Source organism: Odontesthes bonariensis, chromosome 16, assembly GCF_027942865.1.
Source record: "Odontesthes bonariensis isolate fOdoBon6 chromosome 16, fOdoBon6.hap1, whole genome shotgun sequence".
NCBI classification, from domain to species: domain Eukaryota; kingdom Metazoa; phylum Chordata; class Actinopteri; order Atheriniformes; family Atherinopsidae; genus Odontesthes; species Odontesthes bonariensis.
The window spans coordinates 6562754-6583010 of record NC_134521.1 but is presented as its reverse complement, the minus strand read 5'-3'; the positions used below and the strand labels follow the sequence as shown (position 1 = coordinate 6583010).

General features: G+C 43.7%; 3 protein-coding genes across 4 annotated transcripts; 1 reads left to right on the top strand and 2 right to left on the bottom strand.

Moving 5' to 3' along the window:
* The first annotated feature begins 1366 nt into the window (after positions 1–1366).
* On the top strand, positions 1367–6637 carry nle1 (notchless homolog 1 (Drosophila)). Of its 2 annotated transcripts, none has more exons than XM_075487556.1 (13): positions 1367–1436; positions 1887–2048; positions 2773–2993; positions 3126–3205; positions 3312–3388; positions 3474–3571; positions 3747–3939; positions 4020–4155; positions 4249–4295; positions 4369–4571; positions 4716–4875; positions 4961–5031; positions 5115–6637. In XM_075487556.1, the coding sequence occupies exons 2-13, from the start codon at positions 1902–1904 to the stop codon at positions 5125–5127; spliced, it is 1446 nt and encodes a 481-aa protein (XP_075343671.1). In that variant the 5' UTR covers positions 1367–1436; positions 1887–1901; the 3' UTR covers positions 5128–6637. The 2 variants fall into 2 exon arrangements, with proteins under 2 accessions (XP_075343671.1, XP_075343672.1); XM_075487557.1 differs by having other exon boundaries at positions 1378–1436; positions 1884–2048.
* On the bottom strand, positions 6039–11188 carry slc25a1a (solute carrier family 25 member 1a). The gene is made up of 9 exons (XM_075487558.1): positions 10928–11188; positions 10410–10517; positions 10205–10304; positions 9214–9352; positions 9020–9104; positions 8786–8890; positions 8560–8675; positions 8380–8453; positions 6039–8292 (listed from the first exon to the last, which is right to left on the bottom strand). Exons 1-9 carry the CDS (start codon positions 11160–11162, stop codon positions 8178–8180), a joined length of 1077 nt encoding a protein of 358 aa, XP_075343673.1. The 5' UTR covers positions 11163–11188; the 3' UTR covers positions 6039–8177.
* A 5540-nt stretch (positions 11189–16728) lies between these two features.
* LOC142401914 (F-box only protein 39-like) lies at positions 16729–19854 on the bottom strand. Its single transcript, XM_075487368.1, has 6 exons — positions 19430–19854; positions 19148–19319; positions 18567–18875; positions 18196–18420; positions 16982–17158; positions 16729–16889 (listed from the first exon to the last, which is right to left on the bottom strand). The coding sequence occupies exons 1-6, from the start codon at positions 19852–19854 to the stop codon at positions 16761–16763; spliced, it is 1437 nt and encodes a 478-aa protein (XP_075343483.1). The 3' UTR covers positions 16729–16760.
* Between the last annotated feature and the right edge of the window lie 403 nt (positions 19855–20257).

Below are 20257 nucleotides of genomic sequence, written 5' to 3'. Positions count from 1 at the left end.
TTTATGTGACAACATAAGTCTTAATGTGTATAAGGACACTGAACAGAATTAAGGGTATATTTCATGTGTGGATTTAAGAATTCAAGTTATTTATCTATACTGGTTCGAACTGACTCACATAAGAGTGGTGCAGATTGTCTTTTCTATTCCAGTGAAAGAAGTGATGATCGCTGTCCAAAAGCAGTCTGTGTCAATGGTAAAGTTATGTATGTGTGGTTCTTTGTTTTATTAGAGATGGGTGTTAATTATCTATTATTGATCTATTATCACAAGGACTTTACTTTCCTCTTTATGAAATTGTGCCGAATGTGAAAGTTCGTTGACATGTTACGAGAATACATAATCAACTTGTGATTTCATCCATGAAAATAATGCGACATGTTCAGACCAAGGCAAATGGCTAGAAAACTATCACAACTGTGATCAGGGAGACGGCACAGACACTTTAGTTATTTATTATTTTCGTGGAAATAGAGGATTCTGATATACAGACCAAAATCAGAAAAGGTTTGGATACTATAGAAAACAGCTCTTAAAAGGTCAGGACTGCAGGCAGTTCCTAGAAAACATTTACTGCATTAATGTTGCCGTCACAGAAATGCAAATAAGCTTTGCCAAGAGCACCGCTTTAAGCCTGTGCTATGACAGAACCTGGCTTTTGGACTTGTTACTAATAACCATCTAAATGGTCCTTTTCATCCTCGGGCCCGGTGGACACAGCATCTGTTTCCTCCCCCTGGAATATTGATTGGTTTAACCACAAGACACATTTCCACTGCATGGTGGTCAGAAGCATCTGAGCCCAGAGAAGTTAAAACGACTATGTAGAAGGTTGAAATAATTCTTCTGTTTTGCACAGTGAAGTTTAAATTAAAAAAACAACAACTCACTAATAACCCTAAATTGCTTTCATACCAACAATTTTTTTAACATGTTGAAGGCTGGAGTAGCAAAAAATGGATGTTAAATTGAAATTTTAAAAAATCTGTAACATCTTGAGTTCACTCCATCTGCATTGAAATAAGAGTCAAAGTAAATCAACTTGATTTGGGTTTGTACTAAACCACATTTTCAAGCACTTATGGCTGATTTTGAGTTACAGCTAGATTCAAGAAAATAAGAGATGAACCATTTTAGTTTTATTAATGTTAAATTAAAGGGCAAAGATAATATTAACAGCCTTCATATTTTAGATCTGTATCTGGAATAGAAGCGGTACAAGTGTGAGGAACAGCAGCACATGTAGCAGTATAGAACAACCAGAAACACTACAGAAATAAAGATAAACACCAAAGAAGTAAAGCTTTATGACATCTCCCACAATTCATTGCGTGAACCCGTTGAACGACCTGACTTCGGCAAGGCAGCAAATCTTTCACTAAAAGGCTCTTTGGTGGTATACACGTGGGGAGTTTTAACCCGTCCGTACGCTAAAGGTAAAAGCTGATTTATTTGCCAGTTATTTGTCATAAATTGCCGACTACAGATCTGCAGACCGAGCTGCAATCGTCTTCATGTTCTGTGAACAGTGTTAAGATGATTTAGGACCTTCAAAATGCTGGCTAACACCAGGCTAGCTGAGTTAGCTTCAGTGGTTGGCTAGCTTAAACTGCTGCAATGTTTTACTTTGAGCTTGGTACATTGGCTACATTTACAGTATTTAAAATGACAGTTTTAAGCTGTACTACCCGCTCGGTTCTCTCAATTAAAGTTTGTGAATTAAGGTGTGAGCGTAGTACTGTTAGCTAAAAACTGCTTGAAGAAACTCAGCGTTTACATCACATTGACAGCAATTACGTCAATTTTAGAGGATTCACAGTAAATTTATAAGTAAGTGTAACCCATCGTGTTACACCTCTAAGCGCGTATTGATGTCATTTTAGTAGATTTGGATTGGGAACATGGAGATGATGGCGAGTGAGGACGTGGAGCGGTTGTTGATCAGGTTTCAGAACGAGGATGGGGAGGTTCTGGGCTCACCTTTCGATGTGCCTCTCGACATAACACCAGAGAAACTACAGCTCGTCTGCAATGCGTTGCTACAGAATGTAAGTTGGCATTTATATCTCGTAAATATACTGTACGATATCAATTGGTGGTTTGGCTGGACATACTTTCACTTGAAGCAATTATCCGCCATGTGCATTTTCCTCAACGTTTTGAAATGAAGTAAACTCTCAACAAATCCATTATTTCTACATTAAGTGTGTCCTCTTGTTAACCAAAACCTTTAAAGATCACATTCAAGAGGTGGGTTTCAAAGTGGACACTAACCAAACTTGAAGCCGCAAAGTTGAATGTGCTTGTTGTCACTGACACACCAGTTAGAAAATCTGTGATCATGGAATCAAAAGCAGGTACACCCAGGGTTTCCAGTGGGTTGGTTGCTGTTAACCTGGCCACGACTACCACAGTGAAGCATGGAAGTGGAAGTGTGATGATATGGAGCTAAAAGGTCCTGTGGTGAACTTGTGATTTGTCATAGTATTTTGTCAAGCTTGAAGCCAGTAAAGACCTTTGAGTTGTTTTATGAGGAAAGACGAAATAATGTAACCCCTGAAAAAAAGTGTATTCCAGCACTTTTCATATGCACAGTAGCGCGGTAAAGCTTCGATTTGAATAAGTGCATTCATGAACGCAAATTCACATGTTATTATTATTTTATACAAAAAGCCATTTATAGCTCTAACTGTAGCCCTTCTTAGCCACAGTTACTCAACTTGTATGAAGCTAAAATTTTAAATGTGTTATGTTTGCTGTCATCCTTTTAAGGAGGAGCCGGTGCCATTTGCATTTTTTGTGCATGGAGAGACAGAGGTGGTGTCCAGTCTGGGATCTTGTGTCAAGGCTCTCGAGGTTGAGACGGAACAAGTTCTGCCTGTGGTGTACCAGCCTCAGGCTGTGTTCAGGGTTCGGGCTGTGGCTCGCTGTACCAGCACACTACAGGGACACACAGAGGCTGTCATCTCAACTGCTTTCAGCCCCACCGGCAAGTGAGTAACTCCGACACAGAATGAACAGCCGCCCACTCCTGTTTGCTTGCGTCACAGTTAAATTCTACTCTTCGGTAATGCTCCTGGGAAGATTCATTCAGCCGCCAGCTGATTTGTACTTGTTTGTTTCAGATATCTGGCGAGCGGTTCAGGTGACACCACGGTGCGCTTTTGGGACTTGACAACTGAGACACCCCATCACACTGCCAGAGGTATAAACCCACTTCTCTAAGGCAACGTGATTGGCTGCTCATCAAGTCAAAAATGATTGATTTGATTATTTTAGACACCTCTGAGCTGTGCTGTGCTTTATTGAAGGACACACACATTGGGTGCTGAGCATCGCCTGGTCACCTGATGGCAAAAAGCTGGCCTCTGGGTGCAAGAACAGTCAGGTGTGTTTCAAATGCACAGGTCTGATGTTTATTTCTTAAAGGTTTAGTTTTACAAATATGTCTTTTTGTTGTGCTGTGTTTACAGATCTTTCTGTGGGATCCAGTAACCGGCACACAGATGGGGAAGACTTTGACGGGACACACCAAGTGGATCACTTGGCTTTGCTGGGAACCCCTGCACCTGTAAGCACTCTGTTCATGGCTTTATCACTTCACTTATTCTACTGCAAACTTTGATCCCCTTCTGATGCTGCTTTTATTCATTTTAGCTCTCAATTCTAAACGTATTGTTACATTTTTAAATCGAGGAATGCTTAAACACTCTGCCGTTCTTTCCACCCATTCCTCTGCCATCCAGGAACCCAGAATGTCGTTACATAGCGAGTAGCTCTAAGGATGGCTCGGTGCGCATCTGGGACACCGTGTTGGGACGCTGCGAGAAGATCCTTACTGGACACACTCAGTCCGTCACCTGTGTGAAATGGGGAGGAGATGGACTTCTCTACACTTCTTCCCATGACAGGACGGTCAAAGTGTGGAGAGCGAAAGATGTAAGAGTGTGTTTGAGTGATTGAGTTGAATGAAAGGAGCCAAATGGGACCAAACGTGTGTCTCTGTCTGTTGATTTCAGGGTGTTCAGTGCAGGACTTTGCAGGGTCACGCCCACTGGGTGAACACACTGGCTCTCAGCACAGACTACGTCCTGCGTACCGGAGCTTTTGAACCCGCAACTGCCACCGTCAACCTCCAGGATCTCACTGGATCACGTAAAGCCTGACATTGTTTTCAGAATGCTGGTATAGATGTTTCATACGGGGACGTTTTCACCTAACAGGGTTTCGTTTTTCTTCCCCCTTTAGTGGACGAGTTGAAGGAGAGAGCCTTGCAGAGATACAATAAAGTTAGGGTGAGTGCACGCCACTGATGTTTAATAGTTCCTTTATGTTTCGGTGGCTTTATTTCCTTTTCTTATGCTGCAGAGTTTAGCTCCAGAGCGCTTGGTGTCTGGCTCAGATGATTTCACCTTGTTCCTGTGGAATCCTGCAGAAGCAAAGAAGCCCTTGGCCAGGATGACGGGCCACAGCGCTCTGGTCAACGAAGTGCTGTTCTCCCCCGACACCAGACTCCTTGCTTCTGCCTCCTTTGATAAGTCCATCAAAATCTGGGATGGACGTACTGGAAAGTAAGAAAGACTCTCTTTCTTTCTGACCGTGAAGAGATCATAAATCAATCTGGATGCAATGCCACAGTTGTCCAGACGATGGTGCTGTCCAGCTAAAATTGTCATTTGTTGAACTGTGAAAATCTCCTGCACGTTTGCTCACAGGTACTTGACGTCCCTGCGTGGCCACGTGGGATCTGTGTATCAGGTGGCGTGGTCAGCAGACAGCAGGCTGCTGGTCAGTGGCAGCAGCGACAGCACACTCAAAGTGTGGGACGTGAAGACCGGAAAACTCAACATGGACCTTCCTGGCCATGCTGACGAGGCAAGGAGACACAAATGATTGAAGGATTGGTGAGGACTTATTTCTGGTAGAGGTGTATTGACTGTGTGTTTCCATATCTGTGCAGGTGTATGCAGTCGACTGGAGTCCTGATGGGCAGAGAGTGGCCAGTGGTGGGAAAGACAAATGCCTCAGAATGTGAGTGTGATGCCAGGAGGTTTTCAGAACGGTTAAATGACTCCTCGTGCTAAAACCTTTGGCCTTGTGTTGTGTGCTTCCAGATGGAGAAGATAGCCACGCACGTGCTTTCTTTCCTGACGAGAAGAGGACGTCACATCTGATTCTGTCAAGATGCCTGACAGCTGGAGCAAAGGGTGGCCAGACTAGGTCTAATCATCCATTTGTCTCCATCGCAGCATCTGCCAACAATGACATTGTGTCGAGGAACTCAAGTCTAGTCACAATACAAACGCCCTGTCTTGATCTGAAGCCAGTGTGGGGCTCCTTTTATAATGTAAAACGTGTACATACTGATCTGTACACACCAAGAACCTGCCTGAAAAATTTTTTTAAAAAATCCTTACTTGTCAAAAAAATTCATTATCAAAACAGAAGCTAATGCAGTGCCGATAGGTTTCTATTGACTACTGAAAAATCTACGATTTTTAAAAAGCTTCAGCAGAGCATATTTCTCAGCTGCACGTTTTGTCCCTTTTTCCTCCCAAAGCCTTGCTGGAGACATACTGCAACTGACAGGTGGACAGACGGGGCGGCAGGTGGGCGCGTTAATGCCTTCCTCCAACGTTAATTCCTACGGTGCTCGCTCCACTCCTTTAGTCTTTAATCTCGTCTGACCTGCGGTCAGCAAAGCCCCAACCTTCTGCATTTTTCCACCTGTGTGTAGAAGCCGCAGAGGCAAGAAGCCCTAAACTGTTATAGTGACATCTCACCGTGGGAAAACAAGGTTCTCTCTCCCAGTGAAGTGTATGTAAATATGAATAAATCTGTTTTAAGTATTGGTATGCAGTGTCCAATCACCTTACTTAGCTTTTTTTAAATTTATTTTTTGCCCTTTGTCACCCTTCCCTGGTTTTTTGTGGAAATCAACAGGTAAAAATTCAAATTTAAAAGCAAGTCCTAATATAATCTGTCGGAGATTACTCTAAAACAGCTAACTGTAAAAACAAATCACTTCCGCTTTTTTTTAAGCTGTGTTTCATTTATTGTTAAATATCTGCCACGGATATAAAGGTGCAACATTCATACATGTTTCATAGGCAGTTCAAAGCGTCCCTCGACTCCTGTGGATGCTACTGGTCAATTCCTGGGGGCCGTAATTCGCTCAAATGAATGTGATTTCAACATACAACTCTCAGAAAACAGATGCATCATCGCATTGATTAAAAACCAGCAGAATCCGAAAGTATACATTTTGCTTCATTACATTTCCTGTAGAGTACAACACGGGAAGCTGAGCTTACACGTACATCCCCCCACAGAATCTACATCTTTAACACAGCCACATGGATGTAGTCGAATAATCACAAGCTTATTATTACCATCATGTACATTGATTTTTTTGTTTTTTTTTATGTGTGTCATGTCATATTGACTTATTTAGTTTTTTCTCCTACACAAAAGAAACTCTCAGTCTGCCCCAACAGGAATCTTTTGCAATGTAAATGACCAACGGTGCATTACCCTGCTCATGAAAAGCAGCGAAGCGTGACCAAGACTGCTGGAAGAACATTCTGAATTTAGTGAAGACGAGATGTCAGAGATTAAAGAATGTTTTTTGCTCTTGGCTGAGAAGACTTTTTGGTGTCCGGGGGGGGGGGGGGGGGGGGGTCAAATTGGAGAATTGACTCGAGGGGTTTTTTGGCAAAATGGGACTGAAAGGCTTCTGTGCAAGGCCGAGTGGTGCCACCAGGTCAATCGTAGCCAAGCCTTCGTCGACTTGTTAATCCTCTGACATACAGTGTCTCCACTTTATTTATTTTAACATTTACGAACTGGAGACGCTATAAATAATAAAAATAAATAAATAAATGAACGCAATGAATACAAATGTCAACATTTAGAAAAATCATCCTCGCATCACTTTTTGTGCGTCAAACTAGGGTGCCGTACACACACAGACTGATGTAAACAAAGAATATTAAAAATCTCCGATTAGACGACAGCCTATTTGATGACCAAAAACTCTCAGGCTCAGGAATACATGCGTAATATGGCTTACAAAGACTGTTTACATCGAAATTGCTTCTTTTTTTCTCTCCTTTTTTTTCTATAATTTGGCTGACCCCCAGCGCCTGCTTGGACATGGCTTGGAAGCTCTTAACACATTTCAACAATCCACTCAATACATTTCTGTATCTTGCATGGTAACAGTCTTCTAGAATGGCAACCATGTGCTCACACACCTCCATATTTAAGCATTAAGACTGTAAGTTAAAGCTGTTTCCTTTAACACATGATCACTAATCACCTGTCAGGTCACCCCCTTCTGATACACTCTGCTGGAGAGTTACGGACTCCAGACCGGTCTGCGTGGCCTCTACAGGCCTGTGAGACAGATGCCACATCCACATTCATGCAGCGATGCACTGCTGTTGGCAGCGGCCATAAAATGCAGTATAAATGATATCAACAGTTTGTCACCAGGACAGAGCAGGGAAATGCAGTTAATGTGTTCGACGTCACGACGACACAAGCACAGCCAAGTAAGCAATTACAGCGAGCAGAAGAAACCGCACGGATGTGTTGTGGTGCTTTTGTTTGTCCTTTGCTCAGAATAGTAAGTACTCAGTGAATCAAGACACATTTATGGTTTTAGTACAAAGTGTTAGCTCTACAAGATAAACGCTAGCCATTATCACAAGCAGTATCCCTTTTTTTTTTTTTAAAGCAGTCTCCCTCTTCTGAGTTGAGCTTTTTGTTAAGCGGGAACCTTATTCCCCTTCTCTAAATGTACTGATGTTCGTGATAATGAAACCCAAGAAACTGAGCCTACAAGTTCTGCCGGGTGCCTCTTTTCATCACTTCATTCGATCGTGCTTCTTCTTGTGCTTTAAAACAAAAACAAAAAAAAACTCCTCTTTGTCCCAACTCTACAGTCAAAGAGGACAAATACAACACTGAACCCGCGCTTTCTTCTTTGCCTCCGTGTTTACAGTGAGTCGAGTAAAACATACAAGTTATGTAACAGTGTGGAGACCGGTCAAGATGGCATCTGCTCAGAGCAACGCAGACAGCTAGAATGAACTAGGATAGAGGTGTTGAGTTGTGTGTGGCATGAGGCACTGGTCTGTGCTTCCTCCTGGACCTGTGACGTACGGATCGCTCTACTGCGTCTTCCACACATTGTTGAGTAGTTTGACCACCTCCTCGTAAATGACGAAGACGATGGCCACGTCCAGGCACACGCGGCCAAGCCGGGGAACTGTGCCTTTGTAGAACCTGCAGGAAGAACGGGGTGAGGTTAGGTGGCTTGTTCGGTAAAGGGTGGAAAAAAAACAGAGGTCGAGCTGGATGTGGGATACTCACGCCTGCGGTCCTTCATGCTTCAAGATCTGGAAGGCGCAGTCCATTGTGTTTTTGTAGCGATGGGCTTCTAAACCCTGCACAATTTAAAAAAACAAAAAACAAAAAAAAATCTTTTTTTTTTTTTTTACAAAAGGGAAGCTTGACCGCAGAACTGAAATCATCACGTGGCTCGTTTCCTACCTGCATCCTGGTCTTGACTACGTCTAGAGGTGTGTTTCCAAAAACGCTGGCTGCTCCTGCTGTCGCTCCAAACATCGCCGTGACGATGGGATGCATTTCTCGTCTGGGATCGTCCCCTTAAGAGGCCGAAGCCAAAGTTTGCACAAAAGAAGAAGCGCAGAATCAATCGTCTGCGCAGTGACAGAATTGAGACGTAAGAATTGGTTTCATAGCTAATTATTTCTACCTTTGTACCAGTTCCGCAACGCATTCATCACATAAAATCGGATGGCCTGATTGGTTCCTTGTTTTAGCACGGTAGCCGTCAGACCTTGATACGTCCCCCTTACACCTGTATGAGTTAAAGAGCTTATGATTCCATACTGCACACAGATACTTATTGGTTTTGCCAATATTATGCATCATTATGGGAGGGATCAGAGAAATAAGTAACATAGCTCATTCCTTCCCGTTATCTTACCCTGTTCTCTGATAATCTCACTAACTCCGTGAAAGAAACCTCTGTAGCGGGGTCGGAGGGAACACTGGTCGTGGATCAGCTTCACCTTGGAGATAAGAGAAGAGCACTTATATTGAAATCAGTGTCTATCCAACAGGTCAGGAAGGAGATTCCAATAGAAGAAGAACTATGTCTCAAAATCCACTCCCACCAACCTTTAAAGTCTCCATGGGGCACACCACCACAATGGCCTCTGCTATCCCCGCGCCGAGACCACACAGGAGGCTCCGCGTGTTGTCGAGGCGACCTGTGGCGTCTCGCATCGGATTGCTGAGCATCTCAAACGTGCCAAACCTGGAAGCATCGATAAATACAAGGTACCAAAGAGAGAAAAAATTAACACACAACATCGACTATGTCAGGTATAGCTGATAAGTTACTGATTTCACTTCACAGCTTTCCAAGTTGAAAGGTGAGAAAAAGCACATGACCAACAATGCAAAAACAAAAAAATCTTGGTATTTTCAGGCACAACAAACCCCAACAATACAATTACTAAAGCTTGTCACGAGCCTGGTTGTTACGTCTTATTCTGTCTAATGAGAGAAACAAACTATAATCCTAAACAAATCTGAGAATTTAAAGAAATAAATCACTTCAATAAATAAATAAACCAGTGTGGAAATTAGAATGCATAACTATCACTGCCCCTTCATTAAGATCTAACTATCATTACATCTGTGTATTTCATAGAATGCATGCGTGTGTTCTTGATACATGTATGACAATTTCAGCCTTTCAAAAGAAATAAATCAACAATTTAAAAACAATTCAGATCAGTAAACAAGCTGTTTGCAAATGCTTGCGTGGGTTCTGCGACTTTGCTTTTAATTCCAATCTTCTGACAACATTTCACAACTGTGCAGGTCTTAGAAAACATGACTCCCAAAAGACAAATATCTGTCTGAAAACACAAGAAAGCATTACAAAGCGCACAGATATTTCCCAAAAGCCGAGTGCTGGTGTTTTCTGTTTAGTTGCCGAGTTGGCTGTGCTGCGACGTCTTGTGTTCTGCGTTTACGGGACTGAAAGAATCATCAGATGCTGCTCAAAATTCGGAAAATGAAATGTGCCTTTCCACTGAAGAAGAAAAAAAAAGGCAGAATAAAAAGACAAAGCCTCTCTGCGCACTGCGTGCACCTTCACCTGACAGCAGACTTTGGTATTGACCCGTAGAGCAGGGAGCTGAGACCTCGATACAATCCTCTGAGCCCGTGATCCTGCACAGTCAGCTTCACACAGTCACCTGCACACACAGAGGATGCATGAGTGAGTTACCCAATGCAAGACTTGCACAGCTCCCCTCATCAGTCCCCCCTGTGTCATACAGACTGACATCCCGATGACCTACCGATCCCTCTGTACCGCGGCGGGTTGGCCCTCTCATCCAGCTGCAGCTGAGTCTTCACATACTCTGTAGGGAAGGTGATGCAGATCTCTATTCCTCCTGCTATGCCACCTGAGGGAGAGGGGAGGCAAGAACCACTGCGGTCAGGATCTGTTGACTCACTGTGCAGAATTGTTCCTGAATGTTCTGCGCCCAGCGGGAACTCATCAGCATTCACATTTCAGTGTTAATGATCAGAGCGATGCAGCAAAAAGCTTTTAGGCTCACTTTGAGGCTACTTCACAGGAATATAACGGTGGATATAATCATAAATCAACCCAGACAGACATGCCGCCACATCATAGAGCTGTGGCTGTAGCATCACTACTGGCTGAGAGCGTTTTGACCCAGTTCTGCGTGGATAGCCTTAATGGGCGACAGACCGAGATTAGGCTGGTCTGTGGCTGTGCGTGTCTGCACCCGGCGAGGAGCGACAATAGGGCGAAAATCTGCAAACTGAATGTAATCGTTACAGAATCAACCTGCAAGGATGGCCTTTCCGGGATGAGTGATTTTCCTTCCTCCGACAGCAGCCGCCGCCAGGTTCCTCCTCGCAGCGTACGTCCTCTGGTGTGCCGGCAGAGAGCTCAGCCCCGCGGCGGCCAGACGCTGGGATGGAGGCTGCTGATGGGGAGCCGGGCTCGCGCATCCTCTCCGAGCAGCGCAGCTCTCACAGGGCCCCTCACACACCGAAAACGGCTTCAGCAGCGAGGACATCTTTATTCCACAAGCCTCCGTAGTGATGACGGTCCCACTTAGACAATGTGAGGTAACAACACGGGAAGGCGGGGCACCAATGTGGCGCCAGGGGGAGCCAAAGTATTCAAATGGCGATCAGGTGATGGAGCGGACCATTGGCTCACCATGCTGCAAAATACAATTATTCAGTCACGTGACTGTGCATGCCTTTTGCAGCCAATAACATGATGGTTGTTGTTTTATTCGTATGACCATAGATTTTTATTTCTTATTTTAAAAAAATCGGACCATTCTTTAATAGATGTCCTTCTGTGTTCAAACCCAGGACTTCTTTATTTCATGTGCATCATCTTATATAGATTTATCTGACAGTCTAAACAGAATGATTACACGTTAACTCAAATAAGAATACAGTTCAAACGCAGAGTTTATGTTATTTTTTTCTACCCGGAAAACTAAATAAACGTGTTGTAATGAAAGTGGTTTATCAAGATTTAATGTTTGATATGTTAAAGATAAGCAGTTTATTGTCTTAGTTGGTATAAATATAGGTTATTTATGTACCTTTGTACTCCAAGATGGATGTACCTCAGGAAGCAGAGTGTTTGTCTTTAGAAAAGTAGAATTTTGCTGGTTTGATGCCGAGCTTGTTGAAGATACAAAAAAGCTAAATATGTCTCCGGTGTGTTCCTAACTTGTTATCAACACTGGATCAAAAGTAACTGCTAAATTAATTAAATACTTTGACTATGTGTATTTGAATCATAGTTCAAGTACAGGTCACGTCATTAGTTCAACAGCTAAAGCAAATAGTTACTTAGAAGAAGAGCTAACACAACAGACAGCATGATGTTGAACAATGTTAGGGCTGGGCCAGTTACTGTTATTATCGCGTTAACTCGTTAATTATTTAACGCCGATAAATATTTTATCGCGCAATAACGCAGGTTTTATTTGTTTTTTAATTTATATTTTTTAAATTTAAAATAAAATAAAAAATAAAAAAAAATTGGTGGGGCTTTTGTGCCTTTAATGGATAGGAACGTTCAGAGAGAAGGGGGCAAGGGGGCAGAGAGAGGGGGAACGACACTACTAATACTAATATAATGTATAGTATAAGTATACATTAGTATAAGACATTAATATATATTCTGTTTATGATTAAACTTTGTTTCATATACTCTTCCATAAAGAATGTAAAGAAAAAAGACACAGTGCAAGAGAATTGCTGTGTACAAATCAGCTCATAAGACCAATTGGCCTGTCCACATCAGACTATATAGCTGATTTAAAAGCAAACAAAAGGAATGCAAGACAATACCACCAGCTCTGACACGCATTAAGAATTTTATATTGATGAGCAAACATCTAAACCAATCGGCTTTCAGTTTGGTAAGTGGCTCCAAAGATTACAGCCTCATCATTCTGATCAAATTATCGTCCAAATATATATGAAATTATGAAAGAAACTCAAACCAAACATATAAAGCAGAGTGTTGCACGTGCAAAAGTAAACTGTTCAATGTCCTGTCTTAGTTTGACATGCAGTAAAGTTCTCCTGCAGTATGACGAGCCTCGCCGACCTCAAACGACTATCACCTGTGTCCACTTAGTAATGATACAAACGGAAGTATAAAATGTTTCAGACAGACTGCAGTGACTTACTGTTTTGTCAGTAGTCAAATTTTGTGTCCAGGCAGCAGTTGTCAGACGTGGCTGAGTTTGATGCCAACCATGACCGATTTGATGAAGCTCCTTTTCAGGTAAGTTAAGTTTCAACTTTTTTTTTTTTTTTTTTTTTTTTTTTTAAATTGATCAATTTTGATTAGTATTATTAGAATATGTATTTTCTTTTCTAGGTTGTTGCTGTTGTCCCTGATACCTTTTGAAAGACATGAAGTAAATGGTAAGCTTGATGGAAAATAATGACTTTGCTGACTTTTATATACATGGACTAAAATATTTCCCCAACAGCCTACACGACTGGAACTGCAAAGAAACATGGAAAGGAAGTGTCACTTGTCCGCTATGAGCCCGTGTTTCCTGTTGAGCCTGTCTACCCAATAGGGGGTCCAGTGCCCCATGACCAGCACGTCTACCTTCCCAAGGAGCCCAAGATGTCCCAGCAGCAGGTGCCCCAGCATCTATACCATCCCAAGGTGCCCCAGCAGCAGCAGGTCTACCGTCCCCAGGAGCCCAAGGTGCCCCAGCAGCAGCAGGTCTACCGTCCCCAGGAGCCCAAGGTGCCCCAGCAGCAGCAGGTCTACCGTCCCCAGGAGCCCAAGGTGCCCCAGCAGCAGCAGGTCTACCGTCCCCAGGAGCCCAAGGTGCCCCAGCAGCAGCAGGTCTACCGTCCCCAGGAGCCCAAGGTGCCCCAGCAGCAGCAGGTCTACCGTCCCCAGGAGCCCAAGGTGCCCCAGCAGCAGCAGCAGGTCTACCGTCCCCAGGAGCCCAAGGTGCCCCAGCAGCAGCAGGTCTACCGTCCCCAGGAGCCCAAGGTGCCCCAGCAGCAGCAGGTCTACCGTCCCCAGGAGCCCAAGGTGCCCCAGCAGCAGCAGGTCTACCGTCCCCAGGAGCCCAAGGTGCCCCAGCAGCAGCAGGTCTACCGTCCCCAGGAGCCCAAGGTGCCCCAGCAGCAGCAGGTCTACCGTCCCCAGGAGCCCAAGGTGCCCCAGCAGCAGCAGGTCTACCGTCCCCAGGAGCCCAAGGTGCCCCAGCAGCAGCAGGTCTACCGTCCCCAGGAGCCCAAGGTGCCCCAGCAGCAGCAGGTCTACCGTCCCCAGGAGCCCAAGGTGCCCCAGCAGCAGCAGGTCTACCGTCCCCAGGAGCCCAAGGTGCCCCAGCAGCAGCAGGTCTACCGTCCCCAGGAGCCCAAGGTGCCCCAGCAGCAGCAGGTCTACCGTCCCCAGGAGCCCAAGGTGCCCCAGCAGCAGCAGGTCTACCGTCCCCAGGAGCCCAAGGTGCCCCAGCAGCAGCAGGTCTACCATCCCCAGGAGCCCAAGGTGCCCCAGCAGCAGGTGCCCCAGCATCTATACCATCCCCAGGAGCCCAAGGTGCCCCAGCAGCAGGTGCCCCAGCATCTATACCATCCCCAGGAGCCCAAGGTGCCCCAGCAGCAGGTGCCCCAGCATCTATACCATCCCCAGGAGCCCAAGGTGCCCCAGCAGCAGGTGCCCCAGCATCTATACCATCCCCAGGAGCCCAAGGTGCCCCAGCAGCAGGTGCCCCAGCATCTATACCATCCCCAGGAGCCCAAGGTGCCCCAGCAGCAGCAGGTCTACCGTCCCAAGGTGCCCCAGCAGCAGCATGGCTATGCATCAATGACCCGCCCACAATCGCGCTACGCTGCCAAGCGGCCAGGTGACCAGTTCAAGGTGCCCCATAGACCCCGTCTGCCTTTAAAGCGACGCCATTGATCCAGCTAAGCTCAGCAGGTTGGTCACAAACACCGCAGTTATTCAGTGCTTGTCCCAGTTTTCACTGAAACTCTGCTTTCCAATCCTTCTGTTCACAGGAACGTCATCAGGGGCCATTTGGAACAATGACTAATGTATTGGTTTGTCAAATTAAAATGACTTTACGTAATCTCTTGGCATCTGGCTTTTCTTCAAGCATGTTTCCAACTAACTCAGCCCTGCAGATCATCTTGTGGATTTGACTACCATTTCTCAAACGAAAGCGTAGGTAATACTACTGACATTTCCAGTGGTGGACAGCTGAGATGCTGTTGCATCTAAATATAGGACTTCCTAAAATCTTTTTCCAGCCACCTTAGCAGTGTTGCTTTCTGAACTCTGTTTCCTATCTGGAAACAAACCTGTATTCAAAGGTAACTGATCAACCAAAACCTACATTTGCTGGACCTAACCACACATTCTCTGCCTGCTTTATTCATTGTACTTGAATTACATTAAAGAAGTATGGGACTGTACCAGTCCTTTGTCCAGCATACTGGGGGTATACATTATACTTTTGGATTTGTTAATGCAATTAATCGTGATCAGGGAAATCATGTGACTAATTAATAAAATTAATCGTTGACCAGCCCTAATTGGTGAGAAGACCAGTTGAGTGGCCTGATGCAGGTAAGGTACAGTCTAACATGTCACTCAAAGGCAAAACGCACAATTAATACCAGAAAGTCATTCAACAAACGGCCATTGGAGCAAGGCTTCTACATAAAATGCAGAAAAGTGTTTTGCACAAATGTTATGGCAGTACATTTAAAATTAAACTAAAAGCTATACACTACATTTGACTAAATTTTGGGCTTTTGCGTACAAATGTGATCAGGGAAATCATGTGATTTAAAATTAATCGTTGTCCAGCCCTAAGACACAAAGCTTCTGTCTTGCAAAAAACACTGAGTAATTGGTCACATCTGTGGGTGGTTAACAACTCAGACTTCCTTTAAACTGTAAAACCTCTAACATGATTTGATTCAGACAAATGTTCAAATAATGGGACCTCCCTAAAAATCAATCCTGTGTGTGCCTGTAAGTAAAACTGGGCTCCACCGACAGCAGCTACAACGTGTTGAAAGACTGAACTTGCATTGAGTCTTTAATGGTTTAACGACATAATTACTGCTAAATAACTATTCAGAACTTTTACATGCAATGGAGAAGCTTTGCACTGCCATGTCTGTATTTTTCCTGCTGGTTAAAGTCTTAACCAAATACTACTTCCATCACTGTATATGTTATTTATGATTGCTAACAATCTTTTTGAATGTCTCCACTAGGATTTTTGGCCACGCCTTTGCTGTGATCTCCAGTTGTTTGTTCCCATGTTCTGGATGGGTTTTCTGATCTGAGGTCTGACTGGGTTCATATATTGTCTTCTATGAACTACTTCTTGACTTGATTCGATGATCGTTGTCTTTTTTGGATTTCCAGTCATGCCCAAATCCATGTTTTTCCGTTGGTTGTTTGATGTTTGCCCCCAGAGTCTTAAAGTAGTGCTTAGCAATTATCATTAACAGTGCCTATCACAACAGGAGGTTTAGAGACTGGTTGGGCAGTGGGCTGCGTTAGATATGAATAGATTATGTGAAATTATTTGGACACATACCAGTATGCAGAGATATGCCATTTGTTTAGATACAATGGGGATTATGGGTGTCAGAATTTGGTGATTTGCACTCATGCAAATTGTCATAGTCAAAAAATATTGTATTTGCAATTGCAATCTAATTAATGAGACTAAAACATCAGGATTAGCTTCCCACACTTTGTAATGTGTCATGAACTGTGCAAACTAGAGTTTGGTATTTTGCTTTTGGCTCTTTATCTCTGTTCCTTAAAATAGTGCTCTCACTTTGCCAGAGCGTGCATTGACTCATACAGACATTGTCTCCCTTGATCATACTTTACAATGAAACTAGGTCAGTGTTTAACTTCCACACCCACAACCCATCCTATTCCCCTGAAGTAAAACATAGACAGGAGACAGCAACATAGCGCTAGACATACCAACAGGCCCAATAATTACTCAGCTAGTTTACAGATTGATAACAAATCATTTCCATGCTTAATAATTTTTATTAGGTCTTTTTTTTTTTTTTTCTTGAGGGGCGTGCGTTTCTCAGCTACACCACGAGCATCTTGGCATTTTTCATATATAGGGGCAGACTTTTGCGAAAAATTCCAGTTCAGGAGGGAAAAGCTCCAGATAGGGAGACAGTACTTCCTCCAGCTGGTCTTCCTGCTCTTCTAGGTTGTCATTGATCGAGTAGATTCTCAACTGCAATGCAAATCAACCAAGAGCATTATCACGTATGTATGCCGTACCCCAGCATGGGAACACTTGGAAGTATTATTGCTCTTTTTTCTTACCTTGATTTTGTTGAGTTGCATCGTTTTAGTCATCCTGAAGTGCAGCAGCCTCCCCACTGTGAATATTTCCAAGAAAGCCCATATTCTCAGATCCACCAGGCGCTCACACACTTGTACCAGGTCCAGCAGCTCATCATCCAGTGATTCTCTGCAGTTGCTCAGGTCCAGGGTCAGATACTGTGCACAGACAAGGAAATGACTGTCTGCATTGTGTTGATGCAGTAAGTGGATTCAAATTAAACTGGTTCTTGACCTCTGTTGTTCTTCAGTGCAGCACTTTGTTGTTGTGTCTTAAGTGAAACTTTGGTTGATTTAGTAAGAGCGTGGTTTTGACATGCAATTTTTGAAGATTTGGAGTTGAGTGTGCAGTTATAGATTTGTAGAGTTTTGAAAAATGGAGGCAAAATTTAAAGAAATGTGTCGTTGCTTTTGAGAAACCCTTTTAAGGGTTCGTCAGTTTTATTTAACTGAGGTTTAGTGGACAGCAGTCAGAGAGCTCTCAGTTTGGAGAGGCCGGGAAGAATTCTGAGGGGAAACTAAGCTCAGCTAATTAGAACAAGGACACTAGAAAAGCAATTTTTTTCACCATCTTAAACAAAGCAAATCTTAAAAAATTCCTTGGGTTCAAATGAATGTACCTCTATAGTACATCTAAAAAAATCTATAATGAATCTATAGTACAGAGTTTACTCAAATCGCTAACAAATCTTTTTAACCTTGACTTTTTATAAATGGTGAAAGAAATGTGGTCTTATGATGTTCATTTTCTGAGTAGCTGTTAGCTTAGCTCCTCGTCAGCATTCTTTCTCTACTTCTCCAAACTGAAAGTGCTCTGATGGCTGTCTACAGATAAGTCATTGATCAGTCATTGTGTGTGTATATATATATATATATATACATACATATATATATATATATATATATATTTCATTTGGGGAAAAAGTTATGAAGAGAAACATTCCCGGACTCAATGGCATCAAGTTAGCGTAACCAAACAGTTACTTTATACAGTAAGACTAATAGTTGAGCGAGCAGCTCTTTGAGGCCATTTCCTTTTAGCTAAATGCTAAAATCATCAGACAAACACGCTCACGTTGACAGACTCCCTATCTCTAGCCCTCTGCCGATCACACGTAAGTGCCCCAAACTGGTATGATCCATATACTGTGTTTCAGCTCAACACCACAAAGTCTCTGCCTGCTCAGCACACTGACCTGCAGGCTGTGTCTGTAAAGAGGAAGCAGGTCACAGAGGAGAGGCTTGGCGCTGCAGTTATCATCTGGGGAGTAGAAGGCTGTCATGTTGTACTCTCTCAGCGGAATCCCAGGCAGCAGTATCCTTCTAAGCCATTCTGTGTTAATGACTTGCTCAACTGTGAGTTTGACATTCAGCTCCGGGCATCTCGATGCTAAACTTGCCCATGAGCTGCCGTGCACCAGCTTGACAGAGAAGAAAATGAAGCAGCAACATTTACCCACTTTTATTTGATTTGATTTCTCTAAAAATCGTTTTTGGTTGTCTCAGCGTAGGCTACCACACCAGACTCCAACACAGTTCCCAACGCATCTCAACTATTCCTTCCTACCTGCTGGTGTAGCTCATTCCGACGGCAGTGCAGTGAAAATGTTTGCAGGATGCTTCCATCTCTGCCAGAGTTCCATCTCCCTCCTCCCTTTCTTTGCTGGAGAGCAATCAGCAGCTCATCTGACAGACACGAGTAACTCAGGCCCAGGTATGTGAGGCCTTGCAGCTGCTCCAGGATTTGGGGCATATTGGGGTTGAGGTGCACAGGCGCAGTAGCAGAAAAGAATCCCCTCAAGTCCAAAGACAAAATGTAGCAGTGCAGAGAGAGGTTCTTCTGATATTGTAACAGCGCAGAAAGTAACTTCAAACCCTGGATGTTACAAAAAAAAACAAACATTTTTTTGTTTGTTTTTTTAACTTGAATTAACATAGTTACAATTGAACACAAGTTGGGGGAATGGGGGGGGGTGAATGAATAAGAATTATGTTTATCGCATTAAGATACAAAAAGGATTACCAAATAGAAACTTTTACATTTATTACAAGAATTATGGAAAGCATAAAGCAACACCAAGAGGAGGTTTAATTCTTAATCTGCTAATCAAACCCCCACCAGGGAAATCTTTGGATTAATGTTTTCACCTGTTGCAGGTCATTTTTCAACCCATTCAGACAAACAGTGGTGAGCTTTGTAGCTCCACTCTCAAGCAAATAAACCAGGCTGTCCACCACAGAGTTTCTGTGCACTGAAGCCCAGGAGGAGCGGTCCATCTCCAGCTTAAAAAGGGAGAAGGACTGCAATGGGGCCTTTACTCTGTGGAGACAAAATTATGTTCAGTTTACTAAGTGGGTTCCCTGAAACACTCTAAAATGGGGCCCCTATGGAACATTTTTTTAACAGGCATTAGAGAGACCGTGTCATACCTGACAAGCTCATTTAACAGACCACAGATGGCTTCCTTCAGTCGCAGGGCTGTCGCGCTTGTTCGTGGAGGACACACACAGACCTCCAGCTTTTCCAGGTAGACTCCCAGACTGCTGACATAACCTACAGCTGAGCAGTAGTCAGATGGCTTATATTTGGAAAGCCGACCACTGAAGTGGAAGAAACGGGTGCGCCAGAGACAGGGTGAGCGCATGACATCGTGCCATTGATGGCAAACCAGAGACGCCTTGCTGCGAGCACCGTCAGGAAGAAACCTGAACACGTGCCGCAAGCACACATCAGGCAGTAACTCCCAGACACTCTCAGTGTCAGAGATTGAGCTTTCGTCACTGAAGGCCTCTTCCTCACTGTCCTCATTTGTGAAAGCATCATCCTCACAATTGCACTCCTCTCGGTTTTGCATGCTTTCCTGTTTGTATTGTCACAGTGGCTGGCAGTAAATTCAGATTTTTGGGTCAATGGCAAAGCCCTGTTGATTAAGAGAAAATGTTAGAAAAATCAGAACAATCTCAAAAAATGTGAGAATGTGAAACAAGTGTTATCTGAAGACGACAGCAGTCTAATAGAGAATGGAACAGTGAAGAACCTTCAACAGAACTTCAGCGTTCTATTGTGACATCATAAGAACTGAATTCTCTGTTCAGTTCCACATTCAGATCAACAGAAAATACCTCATTTGTCCCTTAAGGAGTGCCTCCAAAACACATAAAACCCATTATTAATACTAATTTCTCAAAAGCATAACAAAGGCAAGCAAATGGCATCATCTCCAAGCTAAACAAAGACACTACTGAGAGAAAATGTTG

What these genes read in the sequence shown, in the direction of transcription:
- nle1 (XM_075487556.1), top strand. Translation starts at nt 1,902, where the DNA reads ATGGAGATGATGGCGAGTGAGGACGTGGAGCGGTTGTTGATCAGGTTT. An exon ending in CTGGGTGCAAGAACAGTCAG is followed by an intron (nt 3,389 to 3,473) that starts GTGTGTTTCAAA and finishes CTGTGTTTACAG; the next exon opens with ATCTTTCTGTGGGATCCAGT. An exon ending in TTCCTGGCCATGCTGACGAG is followed by an intron (nt 4,876 to 4,960) that starts GCAAGGAGACAC and finishes ATATCTGTGCAG; the next exon opens with GTGTATGCAGTCGACTGGAG.
- LOC142401914 (XM_075487368.1), bottom strand. Translation starts at nt 19,854, where the DNA reads ATGCAAAACCGAGAGGAGTGCAATTGTGAGGATGATGCTTTCACAAAT. An exon ending in CTGTTAAATGAGCTTGTCAG is followed by an intron (nt 19,320 to 19,429) that starts GTATGACACGGT and finishes TTGTCTCCACAG; the next exon opens with AGTAAAGGCCCCATTGCAGT. An exon ending in TGAAAAATGACCTGCAACAG is followed by an intron (nt 18,876 to 19,147) that starts GTGAAAACATTA and finishes TGTAACATCCAG; the next exon opens with GGTTTGAAGTTACTTTCTGC.
- slc25a1a (XM_075487558.1), bottom strand. Translation starts at nt 11,162, where the DNA reads ATGTCCTCGCTGCTGAAGCCGTTTTCGGTGTGTGAGGGGCCCTGTGAG. An exon ending in CGGAAAGGCCATCCTTGCAG is followed by an intron (nt 10,518 to 10,927) that starts GTTGATTCTGTA and finishes CCTCTCCCTCAG; the next exon opens with GTGGCATAGCAGGAGGAATA. An exon ending in TGAGATTATCAGAGAACAGG is followed by an intron (nt 8,891 to 9,019) that starts GTAAGATAACGG and finishes TAACTCATACAG; the next exon opens with GTGTAAGGGGGACGTATCAA.